General features: G+C 35.0%; 1 protein-coding gene across 8 annotated transcripts; it reads left to right on the top strand.

Annotated features, from left to right (window-relative positions):
• Positions 1 to 1,149: 1,149 nt before the first annotated feature.
• On the top strand, positions 1,150 to 14,280 carry LOC100263242 (uncharacterized). Of its 8 annotated transcripts, none has more exons than XM_059736984.1 (4): positions 1,150 to 1,488; positions 1,781 to 1,901; positions 2,115 to 3,914; positions 13,552 to 14,280. In XM_059736984.1, the coding sequence occupies exons 3-4, from the start codon at positions 2,301 to 2,303 to the stop codon at positions 13,615 to 13,617; spliced, it is 1,680 nt and encodes a 559-aa protein (XP_059592967.1). In that variant the 5' UTR covers positions 1,150 to 1,488; positions 1,781 to 1,901; positions 2,115 to 2,300; the 3' UTR covers positions 13,618 to 14,280. The 8 variants fall into 8 exon arrangements, with proteins under 8 accessions (XP_059592967.1, XP_059592961.1, XP_059592966.1 ...); XM_059736978.1 differs by having other exon boundaries at positions 1,193 to 1,488; positions 13,562 to 14,280; XM_059736983.1 differs by having other exon boundaries at positions 1,215 to 1,488; positions 1,809 to 1,901.
• The last annotated feature ends 2,402 nt before the right edge of the window (positions 14,281 to 16,682 follow it).

Here is a 16,682-nt window from a genome sequence, read left to right as displayed (position 1 = left end):
AATGAGGTAAATCTATTGGCCTGTTTAGTTGCTGTTTTTGAAAACTGCTCTAGAAAATAGTTTTTGAGAACAGTTTTTAAGAACAGGTTTTTATGTTTTTTTTTTTTTTTTTTTAAATTGTGTTTGGAATCTGAATTCTGGAAAACAATTTTTGTTATTAAAAATAAAAAAACATGTTTGATTGAGTTAATAAAAAAAACAAATTTAGAATAAGTAAAACAAAAAACATGTTTAAAAGTTATTTTTTTAATTAATAAAGTATTTTCTTCCATTAACTTGATATTATAAATATATAAATAGTTTTTATATGCACAACTCATTTAAATTAAAAAAAATTATTTAATTTTGAAAATTTTACATTAGTTATAATTTTCTTAAACGAATGATGACTTTATCATCATGTGTAAGTATATTAATTTCAATAATTTAAGGAAGAAGAAAAAGTTTACGAGTGAGAGTGTGGTGGTTGGGTGGAACTCACCTTTATGGAAACATAAAAAATAGCTAAAAAAACACAAAAAGAAGAAGAAAAAATATGAAAAATAATCTATTATTTGAATAGTGAAAAAACGATGAAAATATCTTTTTATTGTTCTAAAAAAAATGGTGTTTAGAACACAAAAAACATAAAAAAACAAAAACATACCCCTTCCCCAAATAAGTTTTTTATGTTTTTTGTTTTTAAGAACAGAAAACAGTACTTAAAAATAGAAACTAAACAAACCCTATATTTTTATATGAGATGTTCTATTTTTATATTATAATTTTTAAATTTAAAAATAAAAAACAAGAAATCCAAATGAGATGCTTTATCAATATTCATGATTTTCCTTGAAAAGTGTAAGAAAACTGACTCATAGAGGTACGCCTAATTTAAAAAGACAAGACTCAAAACAAAATTATTATATTTAGTTATTTGCAATCTACCTTCAAATCAAATTGACGCATGAGACAGTAACAGACATGGTTTTAAAGACCAATCAATCAGCCCACCCAAACCAAATACAAACTCCAAGTGAGTGGGTTGCGTCGGGTCGGGTCGGAGCATCCAAGTCAGCCAGACAGCAGGCCCTACTTATCTTATAAAAACAACCTTAATAAGTGACATTTTCAATAACAATGAAAAAAAAAAACAAAGACTAATGTATATAAATAATTTTGTTTTTTTTTTAAAAAAAAAAAAAATAAAAGGAAAAATGAAACGGAAAAAAAGGAAAGGAGGCTCTCACTTTCCTCCCTCACATGCAGTCTTCCCATTTTGGACCCTCTGTCCCTCTGACTCTCATATTTTTTCCAAATCTTTGTGTGTGTTCTTATCTGTTAAAAGTACAAAAGGGGGTTAAAATAATACGAAGCGTCTTCACTTTGTTCATCCTCCGACTCCAAGCTCCCACCACAACTACCTTCACAATTAACCCTCAAAACCCCTCTCAAGTTCTTACCTTTCTTCTTTCAGGCTAGTGCAGAGGTGGGAAGTTAGCAAAAAAGGTATCTCCGTCTCTCTCTCATGCTTGTCTCAGTCTATTTCTTTGATTCTCTCTCCATTTAGGCTTTAGGCTTTATGCTTATTCCTTTTCAATGTAAACTGCTTCCTTCTTCCTTTGCTTGTATGGTGGGGCTTTGTTGCTTTCTTGTGTGCCTTTCTTGATTCTCCCCTTTCATTGATTTCTTTATGTGATTCCTCTATTTTCTTATTCGTTTTTTCCTTTTTGGTTATTTTATTTTATTTTACACCCCACATGCATGTTCTTAGGTTTGTCTGATCTGGATTGGATCACAGGGATCTCTAGTTCTTTTTCTATGTGCAGAGGGCATAGAGGGAGAGGGGTGGTGGGGTTCAGTGTCTGCGTCCCTGTTGGAGCAATCTTGGTTCTTTGGAGGGGTCATAGAGGAAGAACAAGGTGAGATTTCTTCACCTCCTGGATCTTGATTTGGGCCGACACCCTGATACTTTTCTTCTGTTTTCTGCTACTTCTTTGGTGTTATTTGGGTGTAATTTGAACAGAGTTGTCTCATTTCTGGGGAAGATTGGGAGGAACATTTGGTTCTGCAGACTAATTGTAAACTGGGTCTGCTTCAATTGTTCAATAGCGTGGCGCAGAATGGTTTTATAGGTTCTGGTGGTGATTCGACTGCTTGGGGTTGTTGAGATTTGAATTGGGTTTGGGATCAGACCTAGTATTTATTCATTTGGGAAGACTGGTTCTTGGTTGTTCTCTTCATTGTTGGTACTTTTGGATGACTGAATTGGGTTTTGGTTGTGTATACTAATCTTGGTTGGTCTTCTATCCTCCTGAGGCATGGCGGGCATCGACGTTTCAAAATATACCCATAGCCCTGTTCACAAGGCCATTGCTTTGAGAGATTATGCCAGTCTCAGGAAGATATTAGCGAGTTTGCCTAGGCTTTGTAATCCGAATGAGGTTCAAACTGAAATGGCTTCCTTGGCTGAGGAAGAGAAGGCTGAAGCCATCTCTGCTGTGATTGATCGGCGTGATGTTCCAAACCGAGACACCCCTCTTCATTTGGCTGTTAAACTTGGCGACAATACTGCAACTGAAATGCTTATGCTTGCTGGAGCAGATTGGAGCTTGCAAAATGAACAAGGCTGGAGTGCTCTCCAGGAAGCAATCTGTAATAGGGAAGAAGGAATTGCCATGACCATAGTTAGGCATTACCAACCATTGGCTTGGGCAAAGTGGTGTAGGAGGTTGCCTCGCTTGGTAGCAACTATGGGAAGGATGAGAGATTTCTACATGGAAATTACATTCCACTTTGAGAGTTCTGTGATTCCTTTCATTTCAAGGATTGCCCCTTCAGATACTTACAAAATTTGGAAGAGGGGTGCAAATTTGAGGGCAGATATGACTTTGGCTGGTTTTGATGGTTTTAGAATTCAGAGATCAGATCAAAGTATACTTTTCCTGGGCGATGGTTCTGAGGATGGAAAGGTCCCTCCTGGATCACTCTGTATGATCGTACACAAGGAGAAGGAGGTGATGAATGCTTTGGATGGTGCTGGTTCTCCGGCAACAGACGCAGAGGTTCAGCAGGAAGTGGCAGCAATGTCTCAGACTAATATATTCAGGCCTGGGATTGATGTGACGCAAGCAGTTCTTTTGCCTCAATTGACATGGAGACGGCAAGAGAAAACAGAAATGGTGGGTGCATGGAGAGCAAAGGTATATGATATGCACAATGTTGTTGTGAGCATCAAGTCCAGGAGAGTTCCAGGGGCTATGACAGATGATGAATTCTTCTCTTCGTGCAATGAAAATGAAGTGGAGAATGAGGAGCTTGATGATATTTTAACAGAAGATGAAAGAAGGCAACTTGAAGTTGCTCTTAAATTGGATTCATCAGATATGACAAATGAGAATGGTGAAGGGATAATTGGGCATCGCCATAGTTGTTATGAGCACAGGGAGATTCCTATTGAAGAGGTGAATGGTTGTAGAAATGGGGAGATGAAGCAGGAAAAGAAAGGATGGTTTGGTGGCTGGAGGAAACGAGATTCTAAACAGGAAGGGCAGAAGAAGATTGCCCCACCAAGAAGTTCTCTCTGTGTGGATGAGAAGGTAAGTGATCTATTAGGAGATTCTCCAATAAACCAGAGCAAACCAGGAAGACATTCTGTGGAAATTGTTGTGAGGGGAGATGAACCCCGGAGAGGAAGGGATAGCAAAACATCTTCTTCTATGATTTCTGAAAGTGGAGGTAGGCGCAAGGACGGAGGCCGTGAGAATGAGTATAAGAAAGGATTGAGGCCTACACTCTGGCTTTCCCCAAGCTTCCCACTACAAACTGAGGAACTTCTGCCATTGCTTGACATTCTCGCTAACAAGGTTAAGGCAATTCGCCGTCTAAGAGAACTGCTTACAACAAAACTTCCAATGGGAACTTTCCCTGTCAAGGTATGTTGCATTTTTATCTATTCTAGTTTTCTCTCTATGATTATTTTTGTGTAACTTTAAGTGTGCTAAATGTCTTTACCTTCTATTGGTTGTTTGACTTATGTTGTTTCAACTTACCTATTGCCTTTTTTACACAAAATGTCCTTTTATCTTTCTTTCTAGTGCTGCTATGTTGTCTTCCTGCTTTTATATGGTTGTGAGACATTCTCTTTGGGGCAGAGGGCTGCAGGTTTTAAACATGCTGGTATCTTGAGTGTGTGTGAATTAGATCATGCGAGGGAAATTTGAATTTCTAGGAACCATGTTGTGATGTATATACTTTCAGCTCATGGACAGAGTCAGTTGGATAGGACGGAGCCAAAAAGGCTTCTTAAGAAAATGAGCATTTGGGATGCAGTTTTTGGAGGATATGAGTTTCTCCCAGCTCAGAATTTGGTCTCCCATATATTTTTGTGAAGGGTCATGGTTGGTACCCGTTTATTCAATTAACTGATCCTCTGTTAGTAGAGTTTGGTACGGTTCAAGTCTTGCAATGGATATATGGTTTGGTGGTCTAGGTCCATTGAAAATTAATGCAAGTATTGGACCCAATTATGATCTGTACTTTTGGACCAGCTATAAATACAATATTAGATTTTAATATGAGTGTGGGAACTAATTGTGTTATTCGTTTAAGTTCCCTTTTATTGCCCATCTTATTCCTTTACATGTTTCTTACATTACTAGTCCTTTGACCCAGCAATATCTTCTTCTCTTAAACAAAATGTGTGCCTTACAGGAGACTTAAAATTTGGGTACCCAAAATGCTCATATAAGTTTGAACTAGAGCCACCTATCAAAAAAAAAAAAAAAAGGTTAGAACAGGACTAAACTGAATTGTTGAGGGTTTGTGTCCTCATTGTTGCCCTGAGTATGACCAGTTGAGTCATATTTACTGGAGCATATGCCATAATTAGAATGGTTTAGGCATCTTTATAATTTCTTTCTTGGTCTGTCCTAGGCGAACTGTTTAATGACAGACAAGAATAATGATTATGTTGTCAATATCTTTCTTCTTGCTTTTGTACTTGAGCCTTTTCCATCTAAGCATTGTGATAATGGTCTAGTTAGTGATTTTGCTTTTGAAAATATGATTTCAAGCTTAGGTACGGATCATAAATTGTAGGGTAAGAATATGAGATGATTAGGGTTGTCCTATGAATTGAGCCACTTGTAAGCAACTGGAGGTTAGCTTGTTTATGAAATTGCATGCGGGTTCCAAATCCTGATTGCTAAGTGGGTTGAGCTTGAAGACGGTTGGGTTATGTTTAGGATTCTGAGTTTAGGTGTATGGAAGGGAACAAATGTGTATGGGCATCACTCCTCTCTGCTTTCTGCTTCTCCAGTTTGGTTTTTTACTTTCCAGGACTCTAGGTTTAGATGAAATACCTTCTTTGCTGCAAATAAACTCCACCCTATTGCTTTGAATTTGATACTACGCAACGTTGATCAGTTCTTTTCTTTTCTACTTTCCATGGTTTTCAAGTAATTGCTGGGTCTTCTTCTGTTCTTTTTTGGATGGAACTTTTTTTTTCTTATTTTTGCCCCTATTGGGACTCAAACCTAGAACCTCCTCCTACATCTTATCAATTCCTCTAGGTTTAGATGAAATACCTTCTTTGCTGCAAATAAACTCCACCCTATTGCTTTGAATTTGATACTACGCAGTGTTAATCAGTTCTTTTCTTTTCTACTTTCCATGGTTTTCGGGTAATTGTTGGGTCTTCTTCTGTTCTTTTTTTGGATGGAACATTTTTTTTTTCTTTTTTTTTTTGTCCCTATTGGGACTTGAACCTAGAACCTCCTCCTACATCTTATCAATTCCTCTAGGTTTAGATGAAATACCTTCTTTGCTGCAAATAAACTCCACCCTATTGCTTTGAATTTGATACTACGCAGTGTTAATCAGTTCTTTTCTTTTCTACTTTCCATGGTTTTCAGGTAATTGTTGGGTCTTCTTCTGTTCTTTTTTGGATGGAACATTTTTTTTTCTTTTTTTTTTGTCCCTATTGGGACTCGAACCTAGAACCTCCTCCTACATCTTATCAATTCCTCTAGGTTTAGATGAAATACCTTCCTTGCTGCAAATAAACTCCACCCTATTGCTTTGAATTTGATACTACGCAGTGTTAATCAGTTCTTTTCTTTTCTACTTTCCATGGTTTTCGGGTAATTGTTGGGTCTTCTTCTGTTCTTTTTTTGGATGGAACATTTTTTTTTCTTTTTTTTTGTCCCTATTTGGACTCGAACCTAGAACCTCCTCCTACATCTTATCAATTCCTCTAGGTTTAGATGAAATACCTTCTTTGCTGCAAATAAACTCCACCCTATTGCTTTGAATTTGATACTACGCAGTGTTAATCAGTTCTTTTCTTTTCTACTTTCCGTGGTTTTCAGGTAATTGTTGGGTCTTCTTCTGTTCTTTTTTTGGATGGAACATTTTTTTTTCTTTTTTTTTGTCCCTATTGGGACTCGAACCTAGAACCTCCTCCTACATCTTATCAATTCCTTTACCGTAGTTAGGTCTCAAGGGCAATTTTGGACTATTTTATCTTTGCTTCTAAGGCATCATATTTGCTTTTGATTTAGAGCAAGTCCTTTGTGTTTTTTTTTTTTTTGGAACACTTATTTCTTTTCATATTTTGTTCATCTCTAGCTCTAGGTGTTTTAATCCTTCTACAGTGAGGATTTTTTGTTTTGAAATTAGCGGGAATCATCTTACATGCATTACCTTTGTGGTTTTTTTCTCCTTTAGTTAAGTCCAATCATGCTGACAGGGTTGCTTGTCACTGAGGGGCTGTTTACTTCATTCCATAGGAATCGAAGGAAAGGAGTCATTCCCTTTCCTTTGTTTACTTGCATTTTGGCATTTAGGGAATGAAATGTAGTAGGCCCCACCAATACTTGAGAAACCCATTCCTCCAATTGGAGGAACGGGATTCTCCTTCAAAAGCAAAGAAACGTATTCCAAAAGATGGAGAATCAAAATTTCTCCATCTGAAATTACCTAAATGCCCCTCCCTCTAATTCTAAATATTTTAAAATAAAGATTTAAATGTTTAAAAATTTAAAATAAATATCAAATATTTAAAACCATTAAAATAAGAATTTATTACATTTTACCCCCCCAACCTATACCATGTTTTGCACATTGCCCCCTCAAGTTCAAAATCGAGCAATGTACCTTCTATGCTTTATAATTGCATGCAATGTGTATTTTTTGAGTCACAATGTTACATTTTTGGACGGAATGACATGTGCTCTCAGCGTGATCGAGGGCAAAATGACCATTTTTTTTCTTAATCTACAACCCTCCTCTCCCCCGTCCCCCAAGCTGAAGCCCTCCTCCCTTGTTCTTCCTTCCCTTCGAAGCCTTAAAATCCAAATTCCACAAAGCTGTTGCCAAAAACCCCACATAATTTCTCCTTGTCCATAGGGTGGAAATTTGAAAATTCCCCAAAATAATTTCTCAATCTCAAGAATCCTCAAATTTCCCCCACTTTTCTGAAACATCAAATGAAACCCTAACCCTCAATTTGACTGAGTTTTATTTTCCCAAAATTTCCCTAAAATTTCTTTAAATTATTTGAAAGATCAAAACAAAACCCTAACCCCCGTTCTCGACATGCTTCTACCCATTAAATAATTGAAAGTAAAAAAATTACCGTAACTCCATATCTTCTCTTTGATGTGAGCCCTTCATTAGCTTCTTTGGGGGAGGAGGGCTTTGTCTTGGGGCTTCATCTGCAACAACAGGGTAAGAAACAATCGACGGGGAGAGGAGGGTTACAAATTAAGGTTAAAAATGGAATGACCCTTTTGCCCTCACTTATTAAAAAATGACCATTGTGCCCTCGATCACGTGGAGAGCACATGCCATTCCATCCAAACATGTAATGTCGTGACTCAGAAAATGCACATTGGGTGCAATTATAAAACATGAAGGGTATATTACTAGATTTTGAACTCGATGGGACAATGTGCAAATCATGGTATAGGTTAAAGGGGTAAAGTGTAATAAACCCTTAAAATAAATATTTGCCTAGTGGAGCATATTTTTAAAAGAAGTAGGGAAAAAAATCATAGATGCTTCAAAACCATAATTATAACAATTTTTTTTTTTTTAATTTTAAAAGATAATTTCATAATTTAAGTTAATGAAAATCCTTTTTTAAAAATGAAAATATTAAAAAAATAATTTTTATTCATTTTAAATTCCATTAAAATAGAATTTTTTAAAAATCTCTATTTAAAATAGTATTTGTTGTTAAATCTCTAATGATAATAGGGAAAATTATGTGCATAAGGGCAAAAGTACACATTTCATTATGTTTGGTCCACAATTAGCAAATACTACAAAGGCAAACAACTTCATTCTGATTCTGTTTCCTGCTTTGTAAGTAAACTCTTTGGTGGAATTGCTGATTCTGATTCCCTTCCATTCATTCCTTTTCTTTCCCTTATCTGATTCCCTTCCATTCATTCCTTTTCTTTCTCTTATCTGATTCCCTTTTTTATGATCCCCTTTGCTTTGAAGTTTAGTAAACGTGCCATAAATGTCCTGCTAAATGTTTCTCGTCTCATGATTCATCAAAATGGTTTCACTTCTTGGTTTCTTCATCCTTCGAGCCTTTTTACCAATAGATACCTGGATATATAATTTAAATTTTGAGGTTGGCTTAATTTATCCATATGAATGATGCCTACTGAAGCTCATGAATGGGCAAAAACTAGTGAACCAAACTGAACTAATTTTAAGCTTAGCTTCAGCTAGTATGAACCCAGATCTCCAAATTGTTTACTCCCTTGAGGACAAAGTTTTCTTACTAGGTACTCTGATAGCTTTGTTTTTCTACAACAAAGAATACCTAGCAGGAAATGCTTAAAAGTTATAGGTACATAAATAGACTTCAGTATTTGGGAGCATGGGAATGGGATTAAGAAACAAGAGCGTCCCTTTGAATTGGATAGAATTATGGTGCTCACTGAGAGCTTTAATGCTTGATTTGTATTAGAGATTCAGACATGGTTATATAATCGTAGATTTCTGCTAGCTTGGAATACCTGAAGGATGCATAAAGGTCCCTTTCATAACCTAGAATATCTTTACAATGTTTTCTGTTTACTACTTGTCCATTCTTCTCAGAATTTACTTCATTGTACCCATAGATTCTGTGATTTGATTTATTTGATAACAAGTTTGTGGTTTAATATCCTCTGCTTAAAGCTTGAACTTTAAAGGCAGTCACCATCACCTATGCTTTGTTTTGATTGCATGCAGTAGCAATAGCCCCAAAATTGAGTATTAATTTTAGTGTTTTGGTAGGCTGCTTTTGTCTTATGTTTATTTGGCCTAAAATTGAAAAACAAAAAGAATGATTTGTGAGTCTTTGGAAGTGCACTGGTCAATTCCTGAGTCCACTGGTCCCAGTAGAAGTCAAATGGGACCAGGTAGTTTCATATTGAAGTTGGACCAAAATGATGTTATGGATAGGGAACCATAGTTGGATTGATACTTTAAAGAATAGATCATCTATCTGATGGAGTACCAACCTGATTTCCTTTTTAAACCAATTTTTGACTTGCATCCAACTGTGACAGATTGGAATTACTTGGACTAATAGGTCATGTTATAGTTTAGTAGTTGATTGTCTACCAGCTGATAATGCAACTGGATCATTGTATAGTTCTTTCTTCTCAACAACCAATTTAAAAATTGTGTACTATTGAGTATTCCTAGAGATAACACATTCAGCACAGATCTGTTATACAAAATACCATCTCATATGCTTGAAATTTTCAGTCTTGACTGCATCATTCCTAATCATAACTATGCCATGACCTTATGCATCAACCATTGCCATACTAATCTCTTCAAGGACTAGAATTGTAGTTGTAAGTCTCATTTCATTCCTACCCATTTGTGGATGCCAACTTGCTGAATTTTAACCAAACTAAATTGTTTTAAAATCTACCCCCTGTAGTCTGTAGTTAACTTGTGAATTTTAATATAAACATATTGATTAAATCATAGTGAAGAAAGGTGTGTTAATACCAAGTTGGTGAAGAGGGAGAACATGTTTTCAGTGATCTCCTACCAACCAGACAAGTATTCAAATACTTGACAGTTTTACTAGGAAGTAATTTAGCATTTAGACCTTGTGACCCTGATGCCTATTAGCGACTTTCCACTAAGTAATTCTGTTGAAACATGTTCTCTCTTTTTGGCAACTACCATGAATTAAGATTTAGGAAGGAGAATTAGAACAAAAACATGGAAATGCTGAGGGCATATCTCTGTGATGAGGAACAAAGGTAGCTAACTACAAAATGGGATCTGAAATACAAATGCATTTTCCTTTTTGGATTCCAGCATGATCTGATGACCAGGCCTTCAGGCTCTCATCTAGAGTTTGGAAATGTTTACTGGGAATAGACTTAGTGGGCATGTGCATAATGGCTTGACTGTTGCTTGATAATTATGGTTCAGAGTAAACCAGTGTTGTTCTTGGTTTTGTATCAATATTTCTCCATTGACATCAGAAATACAAAATTTCGGTTGAATGACAATGATACACAACCAATAAGAAAAATCCAAATAGTATATGTCTATATATATTGGGAAGCAACATTCCCCTGTAAAATGCCCTTTAGGCTGGCTCAAGTGGCAATAGGTTGGGTTGGCAATGTGGGAGGTTTTAGGTTCAATTCCCAACTGGGGAAAAGAGTTACTTATCAGAACAAAAAAAGGGAAAAGAAAAAAAACATTCCTACTGGAAGGAGTTAAACAAGTAACCCTGGATTACATAATGTAGCCCAAGCATGATAACAAGTTTTATGCTAGGGTACCAATGCAAAATTAGAGATAAATAATATCCATTGGATATTAGATAGGCACTACAGCAATTCCATATCCTATTTGCTACACATGCTAATTTCAAAATATACCTTTTAGTTTGTTTTATTATTTTAAAGGATAAATGTTATTATTATTATGCCTATATATATAAATCCACTCACTTATTGGTATTTTCTTTTACAAAAAAAATAAAAAATAAAAAAATAAAAAAATAAAAAAATCAAGACTTCGAATTCCTTTTTTTTTCATTCCAACTCTTTTGTCATTCTAAAGTGTTGAAATGTAAAAAAAGGAATCCTAAGTCTTGATTTTTTTTTTTAATAAGAGAAAAGTAGTACTTCCAGTGAGTTTTGTGATTGACCAGGATTGAAACTATATTCTCTTGGCAATGCAACCTGGGAGTGCTGATAAAGATCAGCTGGTAAAAATCATATGCATCGGTTTTTGATGAATGTGTATTAGTTTCAGAGATGATTTGGAGGCTTCAAGGATCTTCTTAATTGCAAGTGCTTTAAGATCATTGCCTTCAGAGACTAATATGTATTGAATTTGTTGGAATTTGGTGATAATACATTATTACATTATAAAGATGGTGGCTTAATATGCAATAGGGATGGAAAAAAAGAGGAGAATGAGTGAGTACCACTTGATGCTGTGGAGAGAAGCAAGATAAATGATCTGAAAATGTAACATTATGAGAAAGAGTTTCTGATGCAGTGAGTTGTGAGAAAAATATCCATGTTGGAATCTGATAAAAACCATATGGATGGGAGAGATGTATCCTTGAGCATGAGGTTCAAATTATCTTCTTTAGTGCCAAATCATTGTCCGAGAGAGTGTCAACCAAATTTTGTACGGGAGTATGGGATGAAGAAAGATATGCAGAAATGACATAAAGAAGGTAGATTAATCATTAAGAAATTCCGAACTCCTATCCAGCAAACCTTTGAAATCTGACTACACGGGTTTGACTAAACAGCTATCAACAACTTTCAAGGCCATATCCTCCGCCTAATTATAGGTTGTCATGTCTTTTTCAACCCTCAATCCACTTTTGTGTCTTTTTTCTAGTTTTTCTGGAATCTACAATTTGAATAAAATCAGACCTTAGTAGTGTAATTAATAGCCTTTTTTACTCAGGCGATAGTTTCTTAATTTGAGGATATAGCCTTAATTTGAACTCCTATCCAGCAAACCTTTGAAATCTGACTACACAGGTTTGACTAAACAGCTGTCAACAACTTTCAAGGCCATATCCTCTGCCTAATTATAGGTTGTCATGTCTTTTTGAACCCTCAATCCACTTTCGTGTCTTTTTTCTAGTTTTTCTGGAATCTACAATTTGAATAAAATCAGACCTTAGTAGTGTAATTAATAGCCTTCTTTACTCCTTTACTCAGGCAATAGTTTCTTAATTTGAAGTAGAAGACCACATGCTTCTTCAAATAGTGACAAAATTTTCCCTCATAAGTTTCATTTGCAGTCTTGGGTCAATAGTAGGAGAGTTTAGTGTTATCCATGCTCTAGATAACACTTTCATGGAGGTCTGTATGTTCCTTTGGTTTATCATGTGAAACAGTACCATGTCATCCTTGAATGATGGAGCTTGTAGATGGTTTTATGTTATAGATGATTTCTTTCTTGCTCTTGTTTAGCCTTGCCTTTGCCTGGTGCATTGACAACATTTTGGATTTTTTGTTTTGTTTTGTTTTTAATACGAATTTTTTGTTTTTTTTTTTATTTATTTTTTTGGTTTATAGATCTTTTTTTTTTTTAAGATGATAAGAAAATTAAGTTACCTAAGAAAATTTATAGCTTCAATTCACACTTCAAAATCAAATCTGAAATCTCACCCAGATTGGCATCCAGATTATTTTAAGTCTCTGAGAGGGCCACAAATCAACATGACAGGGCCTGATGGATATGATGAGGCACTGCTGAGTGGTAAGATGATAGGTTTTGGTACAAAGTTGAAAGTGCTAAATAGGAGAGGAAAAATCTGAAGAGTGCCTCAAATAAATTCTTTTTAATTTTTATGCTTCAGAACAAATAATTATTATACAAATTGCTGTATAGGATTGGGTTTTCTAACCCTAATGAACTGTGCAAGATTTTCCTGAGTGATTCTTGAATTGTTGACTGCTCTTTAAGAGTTAATTTGGAATGCTAAATTTTTAAGATAATTCCAATCAAGCATGATAGAGTTCAAGAAGTGTACGCCTGTATGGTGCTGTGACTAGAAAAGATATTTCACAAAGAAGAAGGTTCATTTAGTTTTAATTTTTAGTTTTCATCCATTGACCGGTCATTGTAATCACGATTGTTAATTGTTAATGAGATTGAAAAGTTTTGAAGTCCCATGCCAGTTTCTGTCTTGAATGGATCAATGCAAGTTGGTCAGGCATCTGTGTTGATTGTTGAAATCCAAATCTGATTATACAGTGTTACTATGTTCCCTTTTTCCCCTTGGAGATTGGACATCCTCATCCTAGTTGTCAAATAGAGCCATTGCATGTATGCTTCAATTTCTTTTGTTCTATATGACAGAATTACCTGATAGCGGTTTTTCCAGCATGGTGTTGTAGGAAGGAGCATTGAACCCTGTTTTGCTACCAAAATTTGTATACAGCGTCTTGTTATTTTTTAATTTTTACCTGTGATTATTATTTCTTCCAAGCAGCTTCTTGGGTTGGCTGTTGTATTTCTGTATTTGTCTATTTGCTAAGAAGTCCTCTATAGTTATATCCAGGTTGCAATTCCTGTGGTTCCTACCATCAGAGTGTTGGTTACATTTACAAAGTTTGAAGAACTACAGCCGGTGGATGAGTTTACAACACCCCCTTCAAGCCCTTCTGCTGCAGGCCCAGAAAGCCCTGCCATGATGCAGTCCTCAAGTTCATCATGGTTTCAGTGGATAAAGGCCCCTTACCAACGCCCTACCTCTTCTTCCAATGGTGGTTCAAGCAGTAGGATAGACAACATTCAAGAACCGTTTGCTATTCCTTCTGATTACACTTGGGTTACTGCTGAAGCAAAGAAAAAGAAGATGCAGGAGAAGAACAAGTCGAAGAAAGGAAAGAGTCAAAACCCATGAAGTCTGGGAAGAGAGTAAGATCCACATGTACACCCTAGGATGCTGCTTTCTGAAGGGAGTCAAAAGGGAGGCAAGCAGGCAACAGTGTTTCTTTTAATCAACAAATTTGTGATACCGTAAGGAAAAGGGAAAAGATCCACAAAAAAGGAAAAAAGAAAAAAAGAAAAAAAAAAAAAAAAAAGGTAGAGGGCCATCTTCTATTTATATATTGAAGTAAATGATCCTTCTGTGAGTTGAAAAATGGTAAATCATTGTGGGGTTTATGAAAAATGATACTTGTAATTCATGCAAATGTGTCCTCAGTTCTTGGCAGATGTTTACGCCATTTACATTACCTGATTCGCTTAATATCTATCTTGCTAGCTTTCATTTTATTTTTTATTTTTATTTTGGGCATTGACTGGCATAGGGAATATTTGTCTTCCAATTCAATTAGGTAGATTATTTGCTGCAAATTTTGAATTATTTGGGGGAAATTTGGTCCGTTGAAAATCTACTAAATTTTAAATTATTCCATCAAATTTATTTGGATATTCTATTTAAATTTTAAAAAGTTGAGACTTATATGGTTAGGGTTGTAGTTAAAGGTTATAGTTTGAAACATTGCTTCGACTATGTGAACTTTTTTGTTGGTAGCCATGCTCAAATCCATCAAAGTACTCTTATCCATCAAAATGATGAGATATGCTAATTGGGTATCAAAATGGTGTTCTTGAATGGTTATCTTGATAGCATTTATATAATGCAATTAGACGTCTTCATAGCCAAGAATGAAGAGCATCTAGTATGCAAGTTGCCTAGATCTATTCTTGAAATTAAGGTCCTTAGGGTTTGCAAGAATTGGAAAATCGCACTATGTTAAAGACACTTACACTAACAACCTTTTAGTTAAGGGCATGATATGGGACTCCAAGAAGAGTTTGTTACCCTTCAAGCATGGGTCTTTCTTAGGATAAGTGTCATAAGACAACTGAAGAGAAAGATCATATGGAGGTGGTATCTTATGCCTTTGTAGTGGGTAGTTCTATTGTGAATCCATATTTTTCATGTGTCCTCACTCGATAGCGAGACTTGTTTTTTTATTATGAAAAACTAATTTTTGAAAATGTTAGAGTCACCACTTATTTTGTTTATTTTTAAAAGGGAAAACAAAATATTAAAAAAACCCTAAAAGTGACTCATTTTGGAAGGAAAAACATGCCTATGAAAATTGAGTCCAAGTTCGAGGGTCAGGTTACTTATTAGGAAGGTACTATAGGGTAACATCCCTCTAAGCCCTAAAAAAAGGTCTCTATTTAACAAGTGTAGGGAACTAAGACAATTGACTAATAGATTAATGAATACCAAGAGATAACAAACAACGATATAACTAGACAATGGTGATGGAGAGTTAAAGGCAAAGAGCACTCAAAGTATGACATACATATCAAAGGAAGCAAATAAACAAGGAAGAGTACCTAAAAAATGCCCAAAATGGGGCAATGTGCATATACAAGGAAAAGAGGGTTAACCCACAAACAAAATAAGAGATATAATATCAAAACAAGAGTTTCTGAATATATACAATATGTTCACAACCAAAATCAAGAGTCAAATATAGCTAAACTAGGAGCAAAGTAAACTAATATACTTTAATCATGCACAAGTATTAGAACTCGGCAGTAGGTACACAATCACAAATAAATCTAAATAAAATATGTAAAGGAGAATCAAGTTACAAGGGAGAGCTCATACAACATGTAAAAAGATGTCTACAATATAAATCAAAAGTAAAAAAAAGTCAAATTCATGCAAAAGGTGACTGAATTAGCAAGTTTATACCAAATATACAAAAATTGGACAACAAGCAAGTATTTAAAAAATAAATTCGAATAAAATAGTAGAGATGAGATAAAATCAAGAAAAAAAAAATCTAAAACATGCACTCAAAGTGTTTACAACCCTAAAGCCCAAAGTGCCTAAACATGAATAGAGTATCCTAGATTTAACCAAACATATTATTACTTAGAAATAGGGTAGAACAATACATCATGCAAAGATTGAATTATTTAGCAAGTTTAGAGGTGAGATAAAATCAAATCAAAGCATAAAAAATGTGTATAGAACACATGAAATATTTCTAAGGGGGCTTGAACATGCACCAATTATCCCAAATTTCAAAGAATATTTCAAAACTTCAAATTCAGGTCAACACAACAAGCACAGAAAGGTGGAACTAATTCAAAAGCTTAGAAAATAATTTTTGAGTGAAAGCAAATTAGGTTAAAATCTTATTTAAGAAGTCTACTATACATGAAAAAATATTAAAAACAATTAGAAACCTAGGAGAGAGTACAAATTTACAAAAATATTGAGTGTAAAAAACAAGGTAGAATATGGACACTTGGGCAAACTAATTTGTTAAACAAACTTGGAGAAGGGTTTTTAGATAAAAATAAATAAATTATTCTTTGATTCTTTTAAGAAGTCCAAAACACCATCCAAGCCTAAAAAAATATTTTGGGACAAGTCAAAAAGTTAATGTTTAATAAAACATTTTATGGGTTAAAAACAGGTTAGCAATTGAATGAATTTTTAAAATCCAAGAATGTAGGCCTTACCAATGACAAGTTGATTTCCATAGGTTAATCCACATCCCATATCCTTTAATGATCATGGAAAAAAGCACATGAGGGTTGGATGTGTTAGTAACCTTCAACTACTCTATTCCCTTGCCTTAGATCTCGTAGGGTACATGCATCTTTCCAAGGGATCTTTAGATCTAACATAGTAGAAA

This window comes from Vitis vinifera, chromosome 5 (assembly GCF_030704535.1).
Source record: "Vitis vinifera cultivar Pinot Noir 40024 chromosome 5, ASM3070453v1".
Lineage (NCBI taxonomy): Eukaryota > Viridiplantae > Streptophyta > Magnoliopsida > Vitales > Vitaceae > Vitis > Vitis vinifera.
The sequence above is the reverse complement of the archived record's forward strand: the minus strand, read 5'-3'. Positions and strand labels throughout refer to the sequence as shown.

Bases quoted from the DNA above. Each gene is read 5' to 3' on its own strand.
- LOC100263242 (XM_059736978.1), top strand. From the start codon at position 2,301: ATGGCGGGCATCGACGTTTCAAAATATACCCATAGCCCTGTTCACAAG. The intron at 3,915-13,561 runs GTATGTTGCATT...AGTTATATCCAG, and splicing joins TGGGAACTTTCCCTGTCAAG to GTTGCAATTCCTGTGGTTCC.